The sequence below is a fragment of the Microcaecilia unicolor genome, chromosome 4 (assembly GCF_901765095.1).
Source record: "Microcaecilia unicolor chromosome 4, aMicUni1.1, whole genome shotgun sequence".
Taxonomy (NCBI): Eukaryota; Metazoa; Chordata; class Amphibia; order Gymnophiona; family Siphonopidae; genus Microcaecilia; species Microcaecilia unicolor.
Genome location: NC_044034.1, coordinates 240,652,041 through 240,668,313, shown reverse-complemented (window position 1 = coordinate 240,668,313; position 16,273 = coordinate 240,652,041). Strand labels below are relative to the sequence as shown.

Here is a 16,273-nt window from a genome sequence, read left to right as displayed (position 1 = left end):
TCCCCCTGCTGTGGGATTCCAAAATATCATTTTGCTGCTACTTGGTTGATATTTTAAACTGTGCTTCTAAAGAAAGGATATTTAGACAGAAGATGGTGACTTAAGGTTCAATTCATTTATGCTTTTATAAATATGCTGTATTGCTTCCAAGTGGTCAGACACCAGCAGAATCTGATTTCCAGCTCTTGGAGGTTGCCCGTCGACTGGAGATGTATGGAATCCGACTGCACCCAGCAAAGGACAGGGAAGGAACCAAGATCAACCTGGCTGTCGCCAACACGGGCATTCTGGTGTTTCAGGTGGGAACTGTCCAAGTCCACTCAAGCACTTCAGTGATCTCTCATTAATCAGGAAATAATCAATTCGCATAATACAGGGTAATTTTATAAAGCATTTTGTGTGTCAGGCATCTTTTACATGCATAAAATGGCCATTATAAAATTGCAAAAGTACATGCACACATACAGGTATGCATGCCAAACATAGGTGTTCCCGGGAGGCGGCATTTGGGCAGAACAGGGCAGAGTGGCTAGGTATGGGTTTTCCCAAAGAGAGTCCATGCACATGGGTGCACCTGCCTTGGTTCTAGGCTACCATTCTAATAATGGTTTAAGAAAGGTTCCCATTTCCTTCATTCTACCCCTGAACTACTACTACCTTCTCTCTCTCTCTCTCTCTCTCTCACACACACACACACACAACTCCTGTTACCACTGCTTGTTATAAACGGCTACTTCTAGAAGGTTTTCACAAGTTGCAAATTATATCCCATCTCTAGCTTCAGAGCTTTGAAATTAGGCTAAAACATCTAACATTGGGTCCTGGTAATCTGGCACAGTCAGCAGACACTGCTGACTTTGAATTCTTTTGCATGCCCTTTCAGTTTAGGACAGTGGGTCCCTGCCCATATAGATTTGCATGTACTTCCTCAATTGTATGCAAATCTATCTTTTACATATTCATTGTGGATAGTCTGACTGGCTACGTGTGGCCGGGGGACTGAGTTAAGAACCACTGGTTTAGGAGAAGCACATACTTGCCCATTGTAGTATCTTGTACTTCAGTTAGTATGCAGCATTTCATTTCAGTAAACAAAGCCATGTTTGATCATAAATTTAGTCAGAATGCATTGTTCATTTTATTTCTTTATGTGCCATGTTGTTTTTTTTTTTTGTTTTTTTTTTTTAAAGTAGAGCAGTATTTCAGTATAGCTCACAGAAGATGAACTGTATTGACGTGTTAATATAAAAAGTGATCTGCAGCCATACCTGGGCTTATAATCATAGCCAATTTTTTGATTGGTTGTGCCAAATCATTCTTTCACTAAAATTTATTTAATGCAGTGGTTCCCAAACCTGGTCCTGGAGGCACCCCAGCCAGTCTGGATTTTCAGGATATCACAATAAACATGAGAGAAATTTGTATGCAGCGGAGGCAGTGCTTGAAAATCTCTCTCATGAATATTCATCCTGAAAAACTGACTAGTGAGGTACCTCCAGGATCAGGTTTGGGAACCACTGAGTTAATGAAAGACAATATTTTTGATGTCTTTCTCTCAGAACATGGTACAAGCAAAGAATGCGGTGAATGGCCAAAGTCCTATAGCTATGTTGCAGCAACATCCAATCAAAACTACAGGCTCCAAGTGAGCAATGAGCAATTTAATGGTTTGTTAAGAACATGATTTCATTTCTAGGAGAATGGAGTAGTTATTTTTCTTCTTGACTTCATTTCTTCAGGGCCACACCAAGATCAATGCTTTCAACTGGGCAAAAATTCGAAAACTGAGTTTCAAGAGGAAGCGTTTCCTGATTAAGTTGCGTCCCGATGCAAATGTGAGTGCTTAAAGGATAGCAACTTGCTAGAATGATAAGCCCACGCTGCAGATGAAATCATAGTTTCACTGTGGGATTGAGGGGCTTTACTTTCTTAGTACTAGCATTTTTAAGTTGTGCAGACTTGTCTGGTATGTCAGGATTCAGAGACTACATCTTCCTGTTAACTCATGAAAAACCCTTCATTCTGACCTATGCTAATTGCTAATCCCTGATTTAATACAAATATTTATGAAGGGCATATTTATACATAGAATGGCATCCTTGTGAGGTTTATAGCTGGCTAGATATTTGTTTGTTTTTAATTTGACAGCTTTTTTATTTATTTGAAGGCTTCCCATATGTAACCCGAGGGGGATTTTTAAAAAAACTTTTGGGGGTGTTTTCGGAAAAACAAGATTCGAAAGCGCCAAACCTCTACGAGAAAAACTACACTAGCTCTCAATCAAAGAACGTATTGCGTTCAAAACCTGCACCCTGGTTCATAAAATCATCTACGGCAATGCCCCAGGATACATGACAGACCTCATAGATCTACCAAACAGAAACACAACAAGATCAACACGAACATACCTAAATCACCACCACCCAAGCTGCAAAGGACTCAAATACAAATCAACCTATGCATTCAGCTTCTCTTATATAAGCACGCAAATATGGAATGCACTACCAATAGCCGTGAAAACAACATACGACCACCTAAACTTCCAGAAACTCCTAAAGACTAACCTATTCAAAAAGGCATACCCTAACGATCCAACCTAAATGCCTTAACCCCGCAACACAATGTAAAAGTTCGTACTGGACATAACCCAACTCTCCCTCCTTATGACCCCCAGTGTGTCTATCACACTGAACATTACTCTGCCATAACCTCACTTTGTATTTGTTCATACCGGTATTAGCAAGCCTCTACTGTACTATGTAAGCCACATTGAATCTGCAAATAGGTGGGAAAATGTGGGATACAAATGTAACAAATAAATCCTTGTGTTCATAAAGAAGGAAGCAGGAGAAAAGCAGAATATCCTCATGAAGCAGACCTCTCAGATTGGCAGGGCTACCGAATAATTTGGTGGTATCTGTAGTTAAAATGCTCTCCAGGTCTTCCAAAACTCCTCTAATAATGCGCACAGACTTAATAAGGGCTCCATAATGGCAGGCTTCAAAAGTTGATAGTAGTAGTTAAGCATGATAGATTCAAAGTGAAAAGGTAACCAGGAGCCTGTTCTTAATTATAATAAAATTCCCATCTGTTTGGCTCGCCAATAAATTCAAGTATATAGAAAAGTAGGGAATACTCCCATGTAGTTACAAAAAGAATCAAAAAGTATTAAGAGACTTGGTAACTCTTGGTCTCGTCTGAGCAGTGCTCTCTACTTCAGGCTCATTCATCCTACACATCTCCTTGCACCTGGACAGCTGCAATAATCCTTACTCTCCTGTGCAATGCCTTTATCCTCATTAAGGTTAGTAGACTCCCTCCCTTAATTACAGGGGTCTTTTGGGCAGTGGTTGAACCCAGTATTTCACTCTTCCCTCTCTTGATGGCAGTCAGTCCTTCTGTGTTCTACTCATAGTTGTAGCTACTCTCACACTCTTTTGTGACTCCGTGGTCCACAGTTCTCTTTTCTATCTGGATAGGCAGGTTAATCAGAACCCAAGATGGTTCTGTCTCTTTGCAGTATGAGCACTCACCTGCTCCACGGCTCCCAGCTTCGTGTAAAGATAATTTTTTGGCAGTAGGTTCGCTCTGTTGATCTCTCTATCTTCAAAGGATCAGGTTTCCCCAAGGACCCTGTCCCTCCCCTTTTCCCCTGGATTCAATTTATTGTGCCTTAATTGCCGCATGGAAATTGAAGTGTATTCTATAACACTGTGTGTAATTTAATTGGTTAGCTAGCTAATCAGCACTGTCAATTGGATGTAACAAGCAATTATCAGCACTAATTGGCATTAATTAAGATTTACACGCATGACTCAGTAAGTGTATTCTGTAATGTAGTACACTTACGTTCTAAGTCGCATAGTTGAAAAGGGGGTGTGGCCATGGGTGGGGCATGGGCATTTCTAAAATCTATGCGCTTTGTTATAGAATACACCTGCTCTGCACCTAATTTAGGCATCGGGATTTACGCAACTAAATTTGGTTGCATGGAGAGGCGCTCGTCATATTTAATATACCACACAGAAATTTAAGCCTATTCTATAAAATATAGGCGTGCTTTAGAGAATAAGCCTAGGCATACTTTTTTTCCACGTGGAATTTTCAGGTGCCATATATAAAATCTAGCCCTATATGGCTCTCTGTGTGTTAGGGGGACAGTTGTGGACCAGACAGCAACCCTTGACTGGTTCAGTCTTTCTGGGAGCAGGTCTCTTTGCTTTCAGTATATGCGCCAGGGGAGAGCTGTGAACCAGACCGGCAACTCCTGTGCTGGTTTCACCTTTTACTTAGCCTCTATAGCAGGGAGCCAAGGCTCCTGTAGGCCCCAGAGTGGGGTACCCACTTGGTGCAGCTTTACATCAGCTCCTTGCTGAATCCGTTGTTGGAGGAAAGACAAAACTCCTCCCTGAACTCAGAGTTTTATACTTCCCTCAAAAAGGTTAAGCTTCAGTGCTATTGTACCACTTTTTCAATAGAGACCACTCCTTATTCAGATTTGATTGGCACCTTTCTGGAGCAGGGGCCCACAATGTTCTTTATGATATGCATAGGAAAGCACATTTTGGCAGCCTGCTACACTCATACAACTAGGAAGCTGGTGGCAGGCAACATGCAAGGTCTTCTCCTTTCCTGTGTATTCAAATGTCAGATAAAATTTATTTTGGACAAGTGCAAAGTGATGCAAATTGGGGAAAATAACCCACATTTTAGATACATGATGTCTGGGTCCACATAGGGAATTACCATTGAGGAAAGAGATTTAGGTGTCATCATGGACAGTACATTGAAATCTTCTGCTCAGTGTGCTAAAAAAAAGCAAACATAATGTTATGAATTATTGGGAATATGTATAGAGAATGAACTAAAGAATATCATAATATCCCTGTATTATTCCATGTTGAGACTACACCTTGAGTAGTGTGTGTGATTCTGGTCAACATATCTCAAAATAGATAAAAGAGGAAAAGGTACAGAGAAGGACAACCAAAAGAATTTAGGGGATGGAATGACTTTCATATGAGGAAAGGCTAAAGTTATTAGGGCTCTTCAGCTTGAAGAAGAAACTGCTGAGGGGGAGATATGATAGGAGTCTGTAAAATCCCGAATGGAGTGGAACAGGTAACGTGAACTGATTGTTTATTCCTTCAAGAAGGACAAAAACTAGGGGACATTCCATGAAGTTAGATAGTAGAACTCATTGCCAGAACAAGTTGTAAAAGCAGTTAGTGTGGCTGGGTTTAAAAATGTTTTGGACATATTCCTGGAGGAAAAGTTCATAAGCCATTATTAAGGTAGACTTGGGGAAATGATTGCTTATCTCTGAGGTTAAGTAGCATGGAATCTTGCTACTTTGTTTTTGGACTCTTACCAAGTACTTGTGACCTGTATTGGGCACTGATGGAAACAGAATACTGGGCTAGATAGACCTTTGGTCTGACGCAGGGAGGGCAACTCTTGCGTACAGTTCTTAGTTTTAAAAATGGGTGAGTGAACTATCTGCTGGACAGGTAGTTTATTCTTTTATATACATGTGCATAAATAGGTAGTATTTCGAACAGGTAAGATATCAATAGAAAACATTGTTGAAAATCCTTATAACTTTAAACAGATGTCTTATCCATTACGTATTCAGCCTGCTGCTGGAACACTTGCATCTTTATTGTTAATTAGGCTTGTGTACCTAGCTCTTTTAATACTAATTGCAAGCAGTGTGACAGGAACTGAAAAGTATAATAAATGTTTGTTTTTTGCCATAAAATGAAATTTATATTTGGTTTCCCTTCTGGATAACACTAATAGAAGAAACCGAATAAGTAGGTGTTTAGTGCTGCTGCTTTGAACAGATAAGATTTAAGAAAGCTATTCACTTTGCAGGTAATATATTTCAAATAAAGCCAATACAAACAAAAGCATTATTCCCAATTGTTGGATCTAATGAAGACATTATTATTTTCTTGAATTAATTTTTGGTGCAGCTTGAAAAATATAAATGTTTTATAAAAGGTAAAAAGAAGTTAGTGGTATTATATCTGATGCCATTATGTGACATTATCATGTGAATGAATGCACAGTTTTCTGTTTCTCTCATTTAATCCTCTGTCCTTGTAGAGTTCATATCAGGACACACTGGAGTTCCTTTTAGCCAGTCGAGACTTTTGCAAGACCTTTTGGAAGATCTGTGTGGAGCATCATGCCTTTTTCAGACTCTTTGAGGTACCCAAACCAAAGCCTAAACCTGTTCTCTTCAGTAGAGGATCATCCTTTAGGTTCAGGTAAGACCTATTCCCCTATTCAGAGGGTATGACATAATTTACATATGTTTTCATGTTTACTCAAAGCTTTTCATTATCTGGAATTCATCCATGCTTATTTATACAATTTGACAGTTTTCAACTTGGTCCCTTGAGTTTCTGGCTCAATCTGAACTGTTGTCTTTTGAGCTTTGATGCCATGAGCCTTCATATTCAATTACCCTATTTCTATATTTCAATTCTAACTCAAACAAGCCATTGCAGTGACCGTCTTCAACCAGGTGGTATAAACTGTGCCTCCTTCCAGAACTTAGCCAAAATGGACCCTAAATCTGATCACTAAGGTGTGTTAGCATTTCTAACGCACCTTTAAATTTAAGGCACGTTAAACGCTAATGCGCCCGTACATTTTCTATAGCCACATTAGCATTTAACGCGCGTAAACCATTTACGTGCATTAAAAACACATGCCCATAATGCACCTTAGTAAACATAGGCGTTAGTGTCTTTGTTGAAGAATGGATATATGAGAAATAGCTCATCTCAGGACTCAAGTCCCAAGTCCCTATAGCAGTGCACCGCATTTGCCATTTTTCCACCAGGCTAGCCCTTATCCATATGGTGATGGACATGAGTGTAAATGTGTTTCATAAATTTGGTTCCATTACGTCCCAAGGATCAGTTCAATAAAATGGGTTGTGACCATCCGCCAACAGGTGGAGATAGAGAACTCTAATGAGTTGTGCCTCATAAGCTCCTACACTTATTTATTTATTTATTTGGATTTTGCTCACACCTTTTTCAGTAGTAGTTCAAGGTGAGTTACATTCAGGTACACTGGATATTTCTCTGTCCCAGGAGGGCTCACAATCTAAGTTTGTACCTGAGGCAATGGAGGGTTAAGTGACTTGCCCAAGATCACAAGGAGCAGCAGTGGGATTTGAACCGGCCACCTCTGGATTTCAAGACTGCTGCTCTAACCACTAGGCCACTCCTCCACTCCAGCAACCAAGCCAGCATTCTCTATCTCCAGCAGCTCCTGTGTGCCTTGGTGACTTCTATGTGGCCTTCTGTCCTGCTTGCAGGTTCAGTTGAGTTTGGGGTTGAGAATATCCTGTGCGCCAGGTGTAAACGTAGTGGTCTAGGTCCCTCCCTGCTCTCCCGTTGCCACTTTCTACCTTTTTATTTCAGTCTTCCTTCTCTTTTTCTCCTGCTTCTATCTTATAAAAAAAAAAAAGCCACCACAGTTCTTTTTGAGAGTGCTTGTGCTATGGGAAGATTGTGGGGCTTCAGTGCTTTGGAGATCACTTGTCTGTTTTCTCTGAGTATATTTATTATTCTCTGAGCCTATTAAGTGTTGTTCACGCTGCGGGGGTAAGCTCTTGGCTGCTGGTTCCTGCATGCTTTGCTTTACTTCTGTGGACTTGCCGCTTTGACCATCAGTACTCTGGCTCCAGGAGTTCAATCTAGCCCTGCTCCGCTTTGGACTTGCCTCCAGACTTTTTCCCTACCCTAGAGGCGGGGTTGTCCTATTTGTCAGATGTTCTTCATCAGGGCCAGTCTTAGGGGCGGTTGGACAGGGCCTCGCGCTCCTAGGGGCCCCGCGCCAGCCTCGACATGTCCTTTTCTCTCTCCTCCTCCCCACCTGAAATCCAGGTCTCTCTCTCCATTCTGCATCTGCTAAAGTTGCTTAATCCCCTTCCCTAATGCCGTCTGCGATTAAGACATACTGCTGTAGCTGGCATCGGGGCCTTCCCTCTGCAGGTTCTGCCTTGGTCCTGCCCATGCGGAAACAGGAAGTTACCTCAACCGGAAGGTGCCAAGGGGAGAGACGGACCAAACTGTGGGAGGGAAGAGACAGAGACCAGATCGGAAAGAGAAGGGGAGTGGAACAGAAGAGGAGAGTTGCTGGACCCACAGACAGAGAGAAGCAGTTGTGCCAGACCACGAGAGAGGCAGGGGATAGAGAGAGAAGTGCTGGACCTGTGAGATATGGGAGGAAGGGAACAGAGAGGGGACGGACAGTGTACACACAAGAGATGCTGGGCATGGAATAAGAATAAGGGACACAGAGCAATGCTGGAAAAGGGGTGAATAGGGGCTCTAAGAATGCAGATGCTGAACAGGCGCACAGAGGAGAGATGCTGGGCAGGACAGATGGGACCCAGAGAGAAGATGGATGGCAGACAGAGAGAGAGAGAGAGAAGAAATGGACAGGCGATCCAGGAAAAGCAGAAGAAACACTGACCGTTTAAATCTAAAAATAAAATGTTCAGACTACAAAGGTAGAAACATGTCAGCTTTGGAAAATATGCATCTCTGATATTTTGTATTTCCATTTCTGTTTTTCTAGTATTGATGTATATTTGGAGTTTGACTCCTTGTGTTTTCCATTTCAGATTTTTGCCTTTGTATCTCTATTACTGATCTGTGATTCGTTGTTTCATATTTGTTAATAGTCTATCTGTGTTTTGCATGTGTGAACAAGGTGCGTTATTCTGCTAGATTAGCATGTAGTTTTTGTGTAGAGATCTGTAGCAGTTCTTTTTTTCTCACTAGATAGTGTATTGGTGTTTTAGGGCATTGTGTAATATTTACAGTGCTCCCTTTCTACAGGTAAAGTTGTTTCTCTTTGCGTCCTAGGAGTTAGTGTTGTTATGGTACAGAAAGGTTCTGAGTGTGTTTCTGTACAAGGTTGTGCTTAGTGTTTTGTAGTGGAGAGATTGTGTGTTGGCCTTACTGAGGTGACTTCAAAACTTTAATTTAATTTTAGTTTGTCATAACATCAGAGAGGGTGTGTAAAAAAATCATCAAATGTACATACATGTGTCAATTTTTACAGTAATGGGGGAATTTTAAAGTACTTTGCCCAAATACCTACTAAAAATGCTGCCCCCCCCCCCCCCCCCCCCCATATGTCCCAATGCCTTGTTTTTGTGTTTTTCCCTTACACTTTTTTTTTTCTTCAAGACTGGTCACAAAAGAATAATGCACTAAGCCAGTGGTTCCCAAACCTGGTCCTGGAGGCACCCCAACCAGTCAGGTTTTCAGAATATCCACAATGAATAGTCATGAGAGAGATCTACATGCACTGCCTCCACCTCATGCAAATCTATCTCATGAATATTCATTGTGGATATCCTGAAAACCTGGCTGGCTGGGGTGCCTCCAGGATCAGGTTTGGGAACCCCTGCACTAAGCATAAAAGTCCTTATTCTATAAAGGTTATGCTCCTAAATTTATGCTCGTAAATCTGGTATCGTAAATTTTAGGACCATAAATTTAGGAGCATAACCTTTATAGAATAAGACCCGAAATGTCTAAGAAGGCATTTTTGAAACAAAAAGATGTTTTTCAGGTTTGAAAATGGCCATGTTCATCACTTGATTTTTGGAAGTTTTCAGCAAAACGTCCAAAATCAGATTTAGATGTCATATCAATAATGCCCCTTCACATATACACACAAGTGCTAATCTCTTCCCTGCTCCTCCTATTATCTGTCCCAGGAATTCAGTGAGTATATGGTGTAAAAGTGGTACTGTGTTTCTGTACACATACTTTTTATGTGTCTATTTCTCTGGGGAACTTCATAAGAGCTTACTTCAATGTGTAAAATGCTATTTTACCCATTCACGTTCCTTATAAAATTACCCCCAGAACAGCGAAGAATTGTGGTTGCTGGATATATAGAAATAAGGGTTAACAAACAAAATGTAGGTAATACCTTTGTTTTCAAAAAACATATATTTGTACAGACTTTCAGGGACTATTCTTTCTTCATTCTTCATCAGATCAGAGAAGAAACAATGCACCTACTCTAGGTTTTAATAGTACAGACTCGTCTAAGATCTATTGTCTGTCTGCATATGCCATTACAGCTCAGGAATTGTGGGGGTACAAAGACAAGATAACAGTAACACTTCATAGCTAAAAGGCTCTGTGTCTGATAATAGCTAAGAAAACAAATGAGTTCTTTTGTTTCTCCAACAGTTTGATTATTCTCATTTTTCATTCTTATATAGTCCTTTTACGTACCTTAATTGAATGGTTGCTGAGAAATATTCACCTATTGAGCTCCTATTCTGTTCTTTTGTAATAGTTTATCTGGTCTATGAATATTGATACATGTACTTAATTATTGGCTTCTTTCACTGATGGAGCATACATATATAGAGAGAAACATGAATGTGAGCCTTTGATGAATGTTTCATGTAGCTAGCTCTATAGTATTCTGTGACATGTGCTGGCGTAAGTTTTATTGTGAGTTTGCAGGATTTTATGCCATTTTCTATTTGGTGTTCTGTTTGTATTTTTCTCCTTATAAACTTCTGTTTCTGGTTAGATATTTGCTGGAAGGCTAGAACTGTAGAGCAAGAAATATTTCTTTCAATAATTCATCTTTCAGAAATAGAGTTAGAAGTCTTTATCATTTTCCTTAGGTTTTCTAGTTTTGGATTCTATGTTACCTCATGTGGTACACGCATCTTGTTTCTCCTTTCCTTGTATTATAGTAGGATTTCTGTAGGTTAGCATTTTTCAGCTGGTGTGCCGCAGGAGTTTGGTGTCACTCCTGTCCATAGGGGCCCCACTGCAACCTCAAACACCTTTGTTCGCCTGCCCATCTGGTATTGTCCCCTCTCTGTTCCCTACACACCTGCCACCATGTAGCATCTTTTCTCCCTCTGGGTGCCTCCTCCACTGGGCTGCTGTACTAAAGTTAAAGACATACAGGACCACAGCTCTGAGTGCTGCTATTTCCCCTGGCAGCTCTGGCCCCTCTGAGAGAGAGGAAGTTGATATCCAAGTGGCCGGGGCCACCAGCGAAAGTAGTGGCACACAGAGCTGCAGTCCTGCACATCTTTTCTATAAGTACAACAGCCTGATGGAGTTGACACCAGGAGGAAAGCTAGATGCTGCATGGAGGTGGGGGAGATAGAGGGGAGGAAGGAAAAAGATGGAGAGGTGGGTAAGGAAGATAAACGGAAATATACAGGATAGATTTGTAGGGAGAAACACAGAGGTAATTCTGGATGAGGAAGGGGAGAGAGAAACACAGAGGTAATACTGGATAAGGAAGGGGAGAGAGACAGAAGGAATGCTAGATTAGAGAGAAAAAGAAGGGAAATACTGGATTGGAGGGTGGAAAGAGAGAGTCGGAGGTGGGCTGGGGGAAAGAGAAACACAGCCAATACTGGATGAGGGAGGGAATGTTGAACTGGAGAGAGAGAGAGAAATAAGGCAGGCAATACTGAATTGGAAATGAAAGAGAGAGAGACAGAGATGGCCTGGGACAAGAGAGAAAAATGGGTCTACTGAATGGGGTGGGAAAGAGAGAGAGACACACACACGGGGCAATACTAGATGAGGGAGGGGAGAAAGACAAGAAATGCTGGATTGGGAGGGGGAGAGAGAGAAAATGGAGTGGTGGGAAGAGAGAGAGACAGGTGCAATACTGCATTGGAGAGGAGGTGGGGGAGAGAGAGAGAGAGGGGAGCAATGCTCGGTGATGGGGGAGAGAGAGAAAGAGATGGGGCATAATGGATGGGAGGGGAGAGAGAGAGAAGGGCAATAATGCATAGGAGGGGAAGAGAGCAGTAATGATGGTGTGGAGGGGGGGCCAGGGGAATGCTGCGAGGCAGAGGCAGGCAGACAGATGGGCAATGCTGGATGGCAGGAGGAAAGAGAGAAAATGCTGGATGGCGAGGAAGTGGAGAGAGCTTGGATGTCCAGGGTGTGGGAGGTGAAGAGAGCCTAGCCCTAGTTGGTAGGAAGGGAAAGAAGAATGAGTTCATTAAAGCTTGGGGAATAAGGGAAATGGGGGGGCCAGGGTGAAGGGAAAAGATGGAAAACTGTAGGTGGACACAGTTAAAAGAGGAAGAGTGAAGACTGGATAATAAGAATTAATGAAATCTGAGTAGACAGGCAGGAAAAAAATGGAAGAAAGCTGAAAGAAACAAATCAATGTTGGAGCTGGATATAGTGGAGAAGGTGAAGGAAACAGGAGAAGAGTGAAAAATGACACTGGGATCAACACAATTAGAAAAATTACATGGCGAGACAAAAAAGGTAGAAAAAATAATTTTATTTTTAATTTAGGATGAAGTAATGTGGTAGCTGTGTTAGCCCACTTTAAAGATTACTAAATAAAAATAAAAGAAAATGGAAAATAAGGTGACACATTTCTGTTGGACTAACAATATATTTTTTGACTAGCTTTCGGGGCCCAAAATTTTCCTTAGGTCAGGACAGTATACCACAACAGCAGTGTGAGCTAAAGAAGGAGGTTTTGCTTCTGAAAGCTAGTCAAAAAATGTATTAAGTTAGTCCAATTTAAAGGTATCACCTGATTTCCCCCCCCCCCCCCCCCCCCCCCCCACACACACACACACACTTTTTTTGTGAATTTTAAAAATAGTGATTGAAATATGTCAGTTTTTGAAATTCACATCTACCAGCTTTATATTTTGCACAGTACAGTGGGTCATACATCACTGATTCTATTTCTTTGTTGTTGCACTGCATGCAGAGTCTGGCTTCTTGGGAATTTAGTTTAATTTTTCTGTGCACATTTCTGTTTTTAGTTTGTGGTTACTTATTCTATACTTGGTGAGGGTCTGCCTGTGTTCTGCATGTGTGAAAGAGACCAGGTATTCTGCTAACATCGAATGGGCTTGGAAGAAAGACATTCTAGGAAAGAGAGGGAGAGGAGGGTTACCCTAATGCTGTGCAGAAGTCCTTCATCAATGTTCCTTGTTTTAGCCAAAGATTTAGAGGAGTAATTCAGAAGCAATTTTGTGCCTAATTCTCTGATATTTAAAATATCCTTAAAAAATGCTAAGATGACTTTTAGAAGCTTGGCTTCTTAACTGACTGCGCTTATACATGGAATTTTGTAGAATGACACTTAAGAGGGAAGCTATCAATATGGACTACCATTAAGACATGTTATTTTACAATTAATCCAGGTTATTAGTAACTAGATCTCTTTGCATAAAATGGGACCTGTGCTAAAATAGCACCATCACAAAATGCCTAGCCACCCGCCTTGGGTTACCCCATGCCACTCAGAGGGTCTATCCTCAGCACAGCTCAGGTCCACTGCACCTGCTGCCTGTGCTCTACACTAGCACCCTCCTTCCACCAACTGGGTCACAACTGCCTCTGGGCAAGTCTCCTGTTCTCAAATTATCCCCAGTGATTTCTAGGTTACTGGAGTCCCACAGTTCCCAGAAAGCACTCACAGACCCAACACACAAACCACCAAGATTCATTATCAGTCCAGACAGGCAGAACGAACAAACAAATGTGTTTATTCTCACACTGGAACAATGAACAAAAAAATGTGTAATTAGCATACAATAACAGGTAACTGAAATATGGATCAATTATAATACTAACTAAACATTTTCATACTGGCTAAAGAGTAGCTGGGAAGATCAGGACATATAATTGTTCACAGAGCCTTAGCAAAGAGATTTGTCTCCCTCTTCTTCCAGGCTAAGACTGAAGCAACAGCACTACTGGGTAGTTTTTCAAAACTCCAGTCCAGTCAGAGCCCAGAACAGTCAAGTTTCAAATAAAATCTGGTTACATCACTACAGACACTTCCTATTATCTGTGTGCCAAATAAAGAAAGACAAGTCAGTCCTCTGTAACAGCTTTAAGCATAAACGTTCACCATCTGCTTGCCAAACAGGAGAAATACACTTCAGAACTTAGGGCCCTTTTACTAAGCCGAGTAAGCATCTATGCACGCCCAATGCACACCAAAATGGAGTTACCGCACAGCTACTGTGTGGCCCTTGCAGTAATTTCATTTTTTTTGTGCGCGTCAACTATGTGTACCCAAACAATATTTTTTATTTTCTGTTGCACATCAGCCTAGCGTGCCAAGTGGCATTTGACGTGCATAGGTCATTGCCGCCCGGTTACCGTGTGAGTTTTTATCGCTAGGTCAATGACTGGGTGGTAAGGTCTCAGACCCAAATTGGACGCGTGGCAATTTTCATTTTGCCGCACTTCCATTTTCGGCAAAAATTTTTAAAAGGCCTTTTTTTATAGGCGTGCCTAGCACTATCCCCACCTCCCACTACCGGCTCTGCCACCCAATCTCGGCTAAGCTCCTGAGGATCCCTTCCTTCTGAACAGGATTCCTTTATGTTTATCCCACGCATGTTTGAATTCCACTACTACTACTACTATTTAACATTTCTAGAGCGCTACAAAGTGTACGCAGCGCTGTACAAACACAGAAGAAAGACAGTCCCTGCTCAAAGAGCTTACAATCTAATAGACAAAAAGTAAAGCATTTAAATTTAAAATATTTAAGCAGTCAAGCACAAGAGAACAGTCACAGAAGGACAGAAGATGTTGAAGGGTGGTCAGTGTGATTAGGTGTAACTCTGGTTGGAGTAGTGGGAGAAGGTGATAGAAGAATAGAAATGGGTGAGGTAAAGTAATGAGTGGGTTGATAGGGAGGTTATATAAGCCATGTCACTCTAGGGGTGGGTGGGTAGAGGGGTAGGGTGGGTGGAAGCAGGAGAAGGTATTCTCTGCAGCCTATCTGTGAGATGGAAAATGCTCTCTGAAGCTGCTGCTATAAGTTGTTAGTTTTCTCTCCCTGAAAGAGATCCAAGCCACACCCACGAAGTTCAAACTGTCAGTGGGGAGGGTGAGGGGAGGAAATGGCAGTGCTTGATGAAAAAGAGAGCTCAGTTTGATAGGAGATATACTATAGGATGTCATTCTGAGGCCAGGCTAAGTCTAAAGCAGGAGAAGGTATTCTCTGCAGCCTATCTGTGAGATGGAAAATGCTCTCTGAAGCTGCTGCTATAAGTTGTTAGTTTTCTCTCCCTGAAAGAGATCCAAGCCACACCCACGAAGTTCAAACTGTCAGTGGGGAGGGTGAGGGGAGGAAATGGCAGTGCTTGATGAAAAAGAGAGCTCAGTTTGATAGGAGATATACTATAGGATGTCATTCTGAGGCCAGGCTAAGTCTAAAGCAGGAGAAGGTATTCTCTGCAGCCTATCTGTGAGATGGAAAATGCTCTCTGAAGCTGCTGCTATAAGTTGTTAGTTTTCTCTCCCTGAAAGAGATCCAAGCCACACCCACGAAGTTCAAACTGTCAGTGGGGAGGGTGAGGGGAGGAAATGGCAGTGCTTGATGAAAAAGAGAGCTCAGTTTGATAGGAGATATACTATAGGATGTCATTCTGAGGCCAGGCTAAGTCTAAAGCAGGAGAAGGTATTCTCTGCAGCCTATCTGTGAGATGGAAAATGCTCTCTGAAGCTGCTGCTATAAGTTGTTAGTTTTCTCTCCCTGAAAGAGATCCAAGCCACACCCACGAAGTTCAAACTGTCAGTGGGGAGGGTGAGGGGAGGAAATGGCAGTGCTTGATGAAAAAGAGAGCTCAGTTTGATAGGAGATATACTATAGGATGTCATTCTGAGGCCAGGCTAAGTCTAAAGCAGGAGAAGGTATTCTCTGCAGCCTATCTGTGAGATGGAAAATGCTCTCTGAAGCTGCTGCTATAAGTTGTTAGTTTTCTCTCCCTGAAAGAGATCCAAGCCACACCCACGAAGTTCAAACTGTCAGTGGGGAGGGTGAGGGGAGGAAATGGCAGTGCTTGATGAAAAAGAGAGCTCAGTTTGATAGGAGATATACTATAGGATGTCATTCTGAGGCCAGGCTAAGTCTAAAGCAGGAGAAGGTATTCTCTGCAGCCTATCTGTGAGATGGAAAATGCTCTCTGAAGCTGCTGCTATAAGTTGTTAGTTTTCTCTCCCTGAAAGAGATCCAAGCCACACCCACGAAGTTCAAACTGTCAGTGGGGAGGGTGAGGGGAGGAAATGGCAGTGCTTGATGAAAAAGAGAGCTCAGTTTGATAGGAGATATACTATAGGATGTCATTCTGAGGCCAGGCTAAGTCTAAAGCAGGAGAAGGTATTCTCTGCAGCCTATCTGTGAGATGGAAAATGCTCTCTGAAGCTGCTGCTATAAGTTGTTAGTTTTCTCTCCC

The 16,273-nt window shown here is 41.9% G+C and overlaps 1 protein-coding gene across 1 annotated transcript in view; it reads left to right on the top strand.

The window, feature by feature from the left end:
* The window catches only part of FARP1 (FERM, ARH/RhoGEF and pleckstrin domain protein 1), a 424,664-nt gene that overhangs the window by 225,475 nt on the left and 182,916 nt on the right, over window positions 1–16,273 (top strand). The window contains 3 exon segments of the mRNA XM_030201356.1: window positions 152–299; window positions 1,740–1,835; window positions 6,112–6,275. Of these exon segments, the coding sequence (XP_030057216.1) occupies window positions 152–299; window positions 1,740–1,835; window positions 6,112–6,275 (408 nt within the window).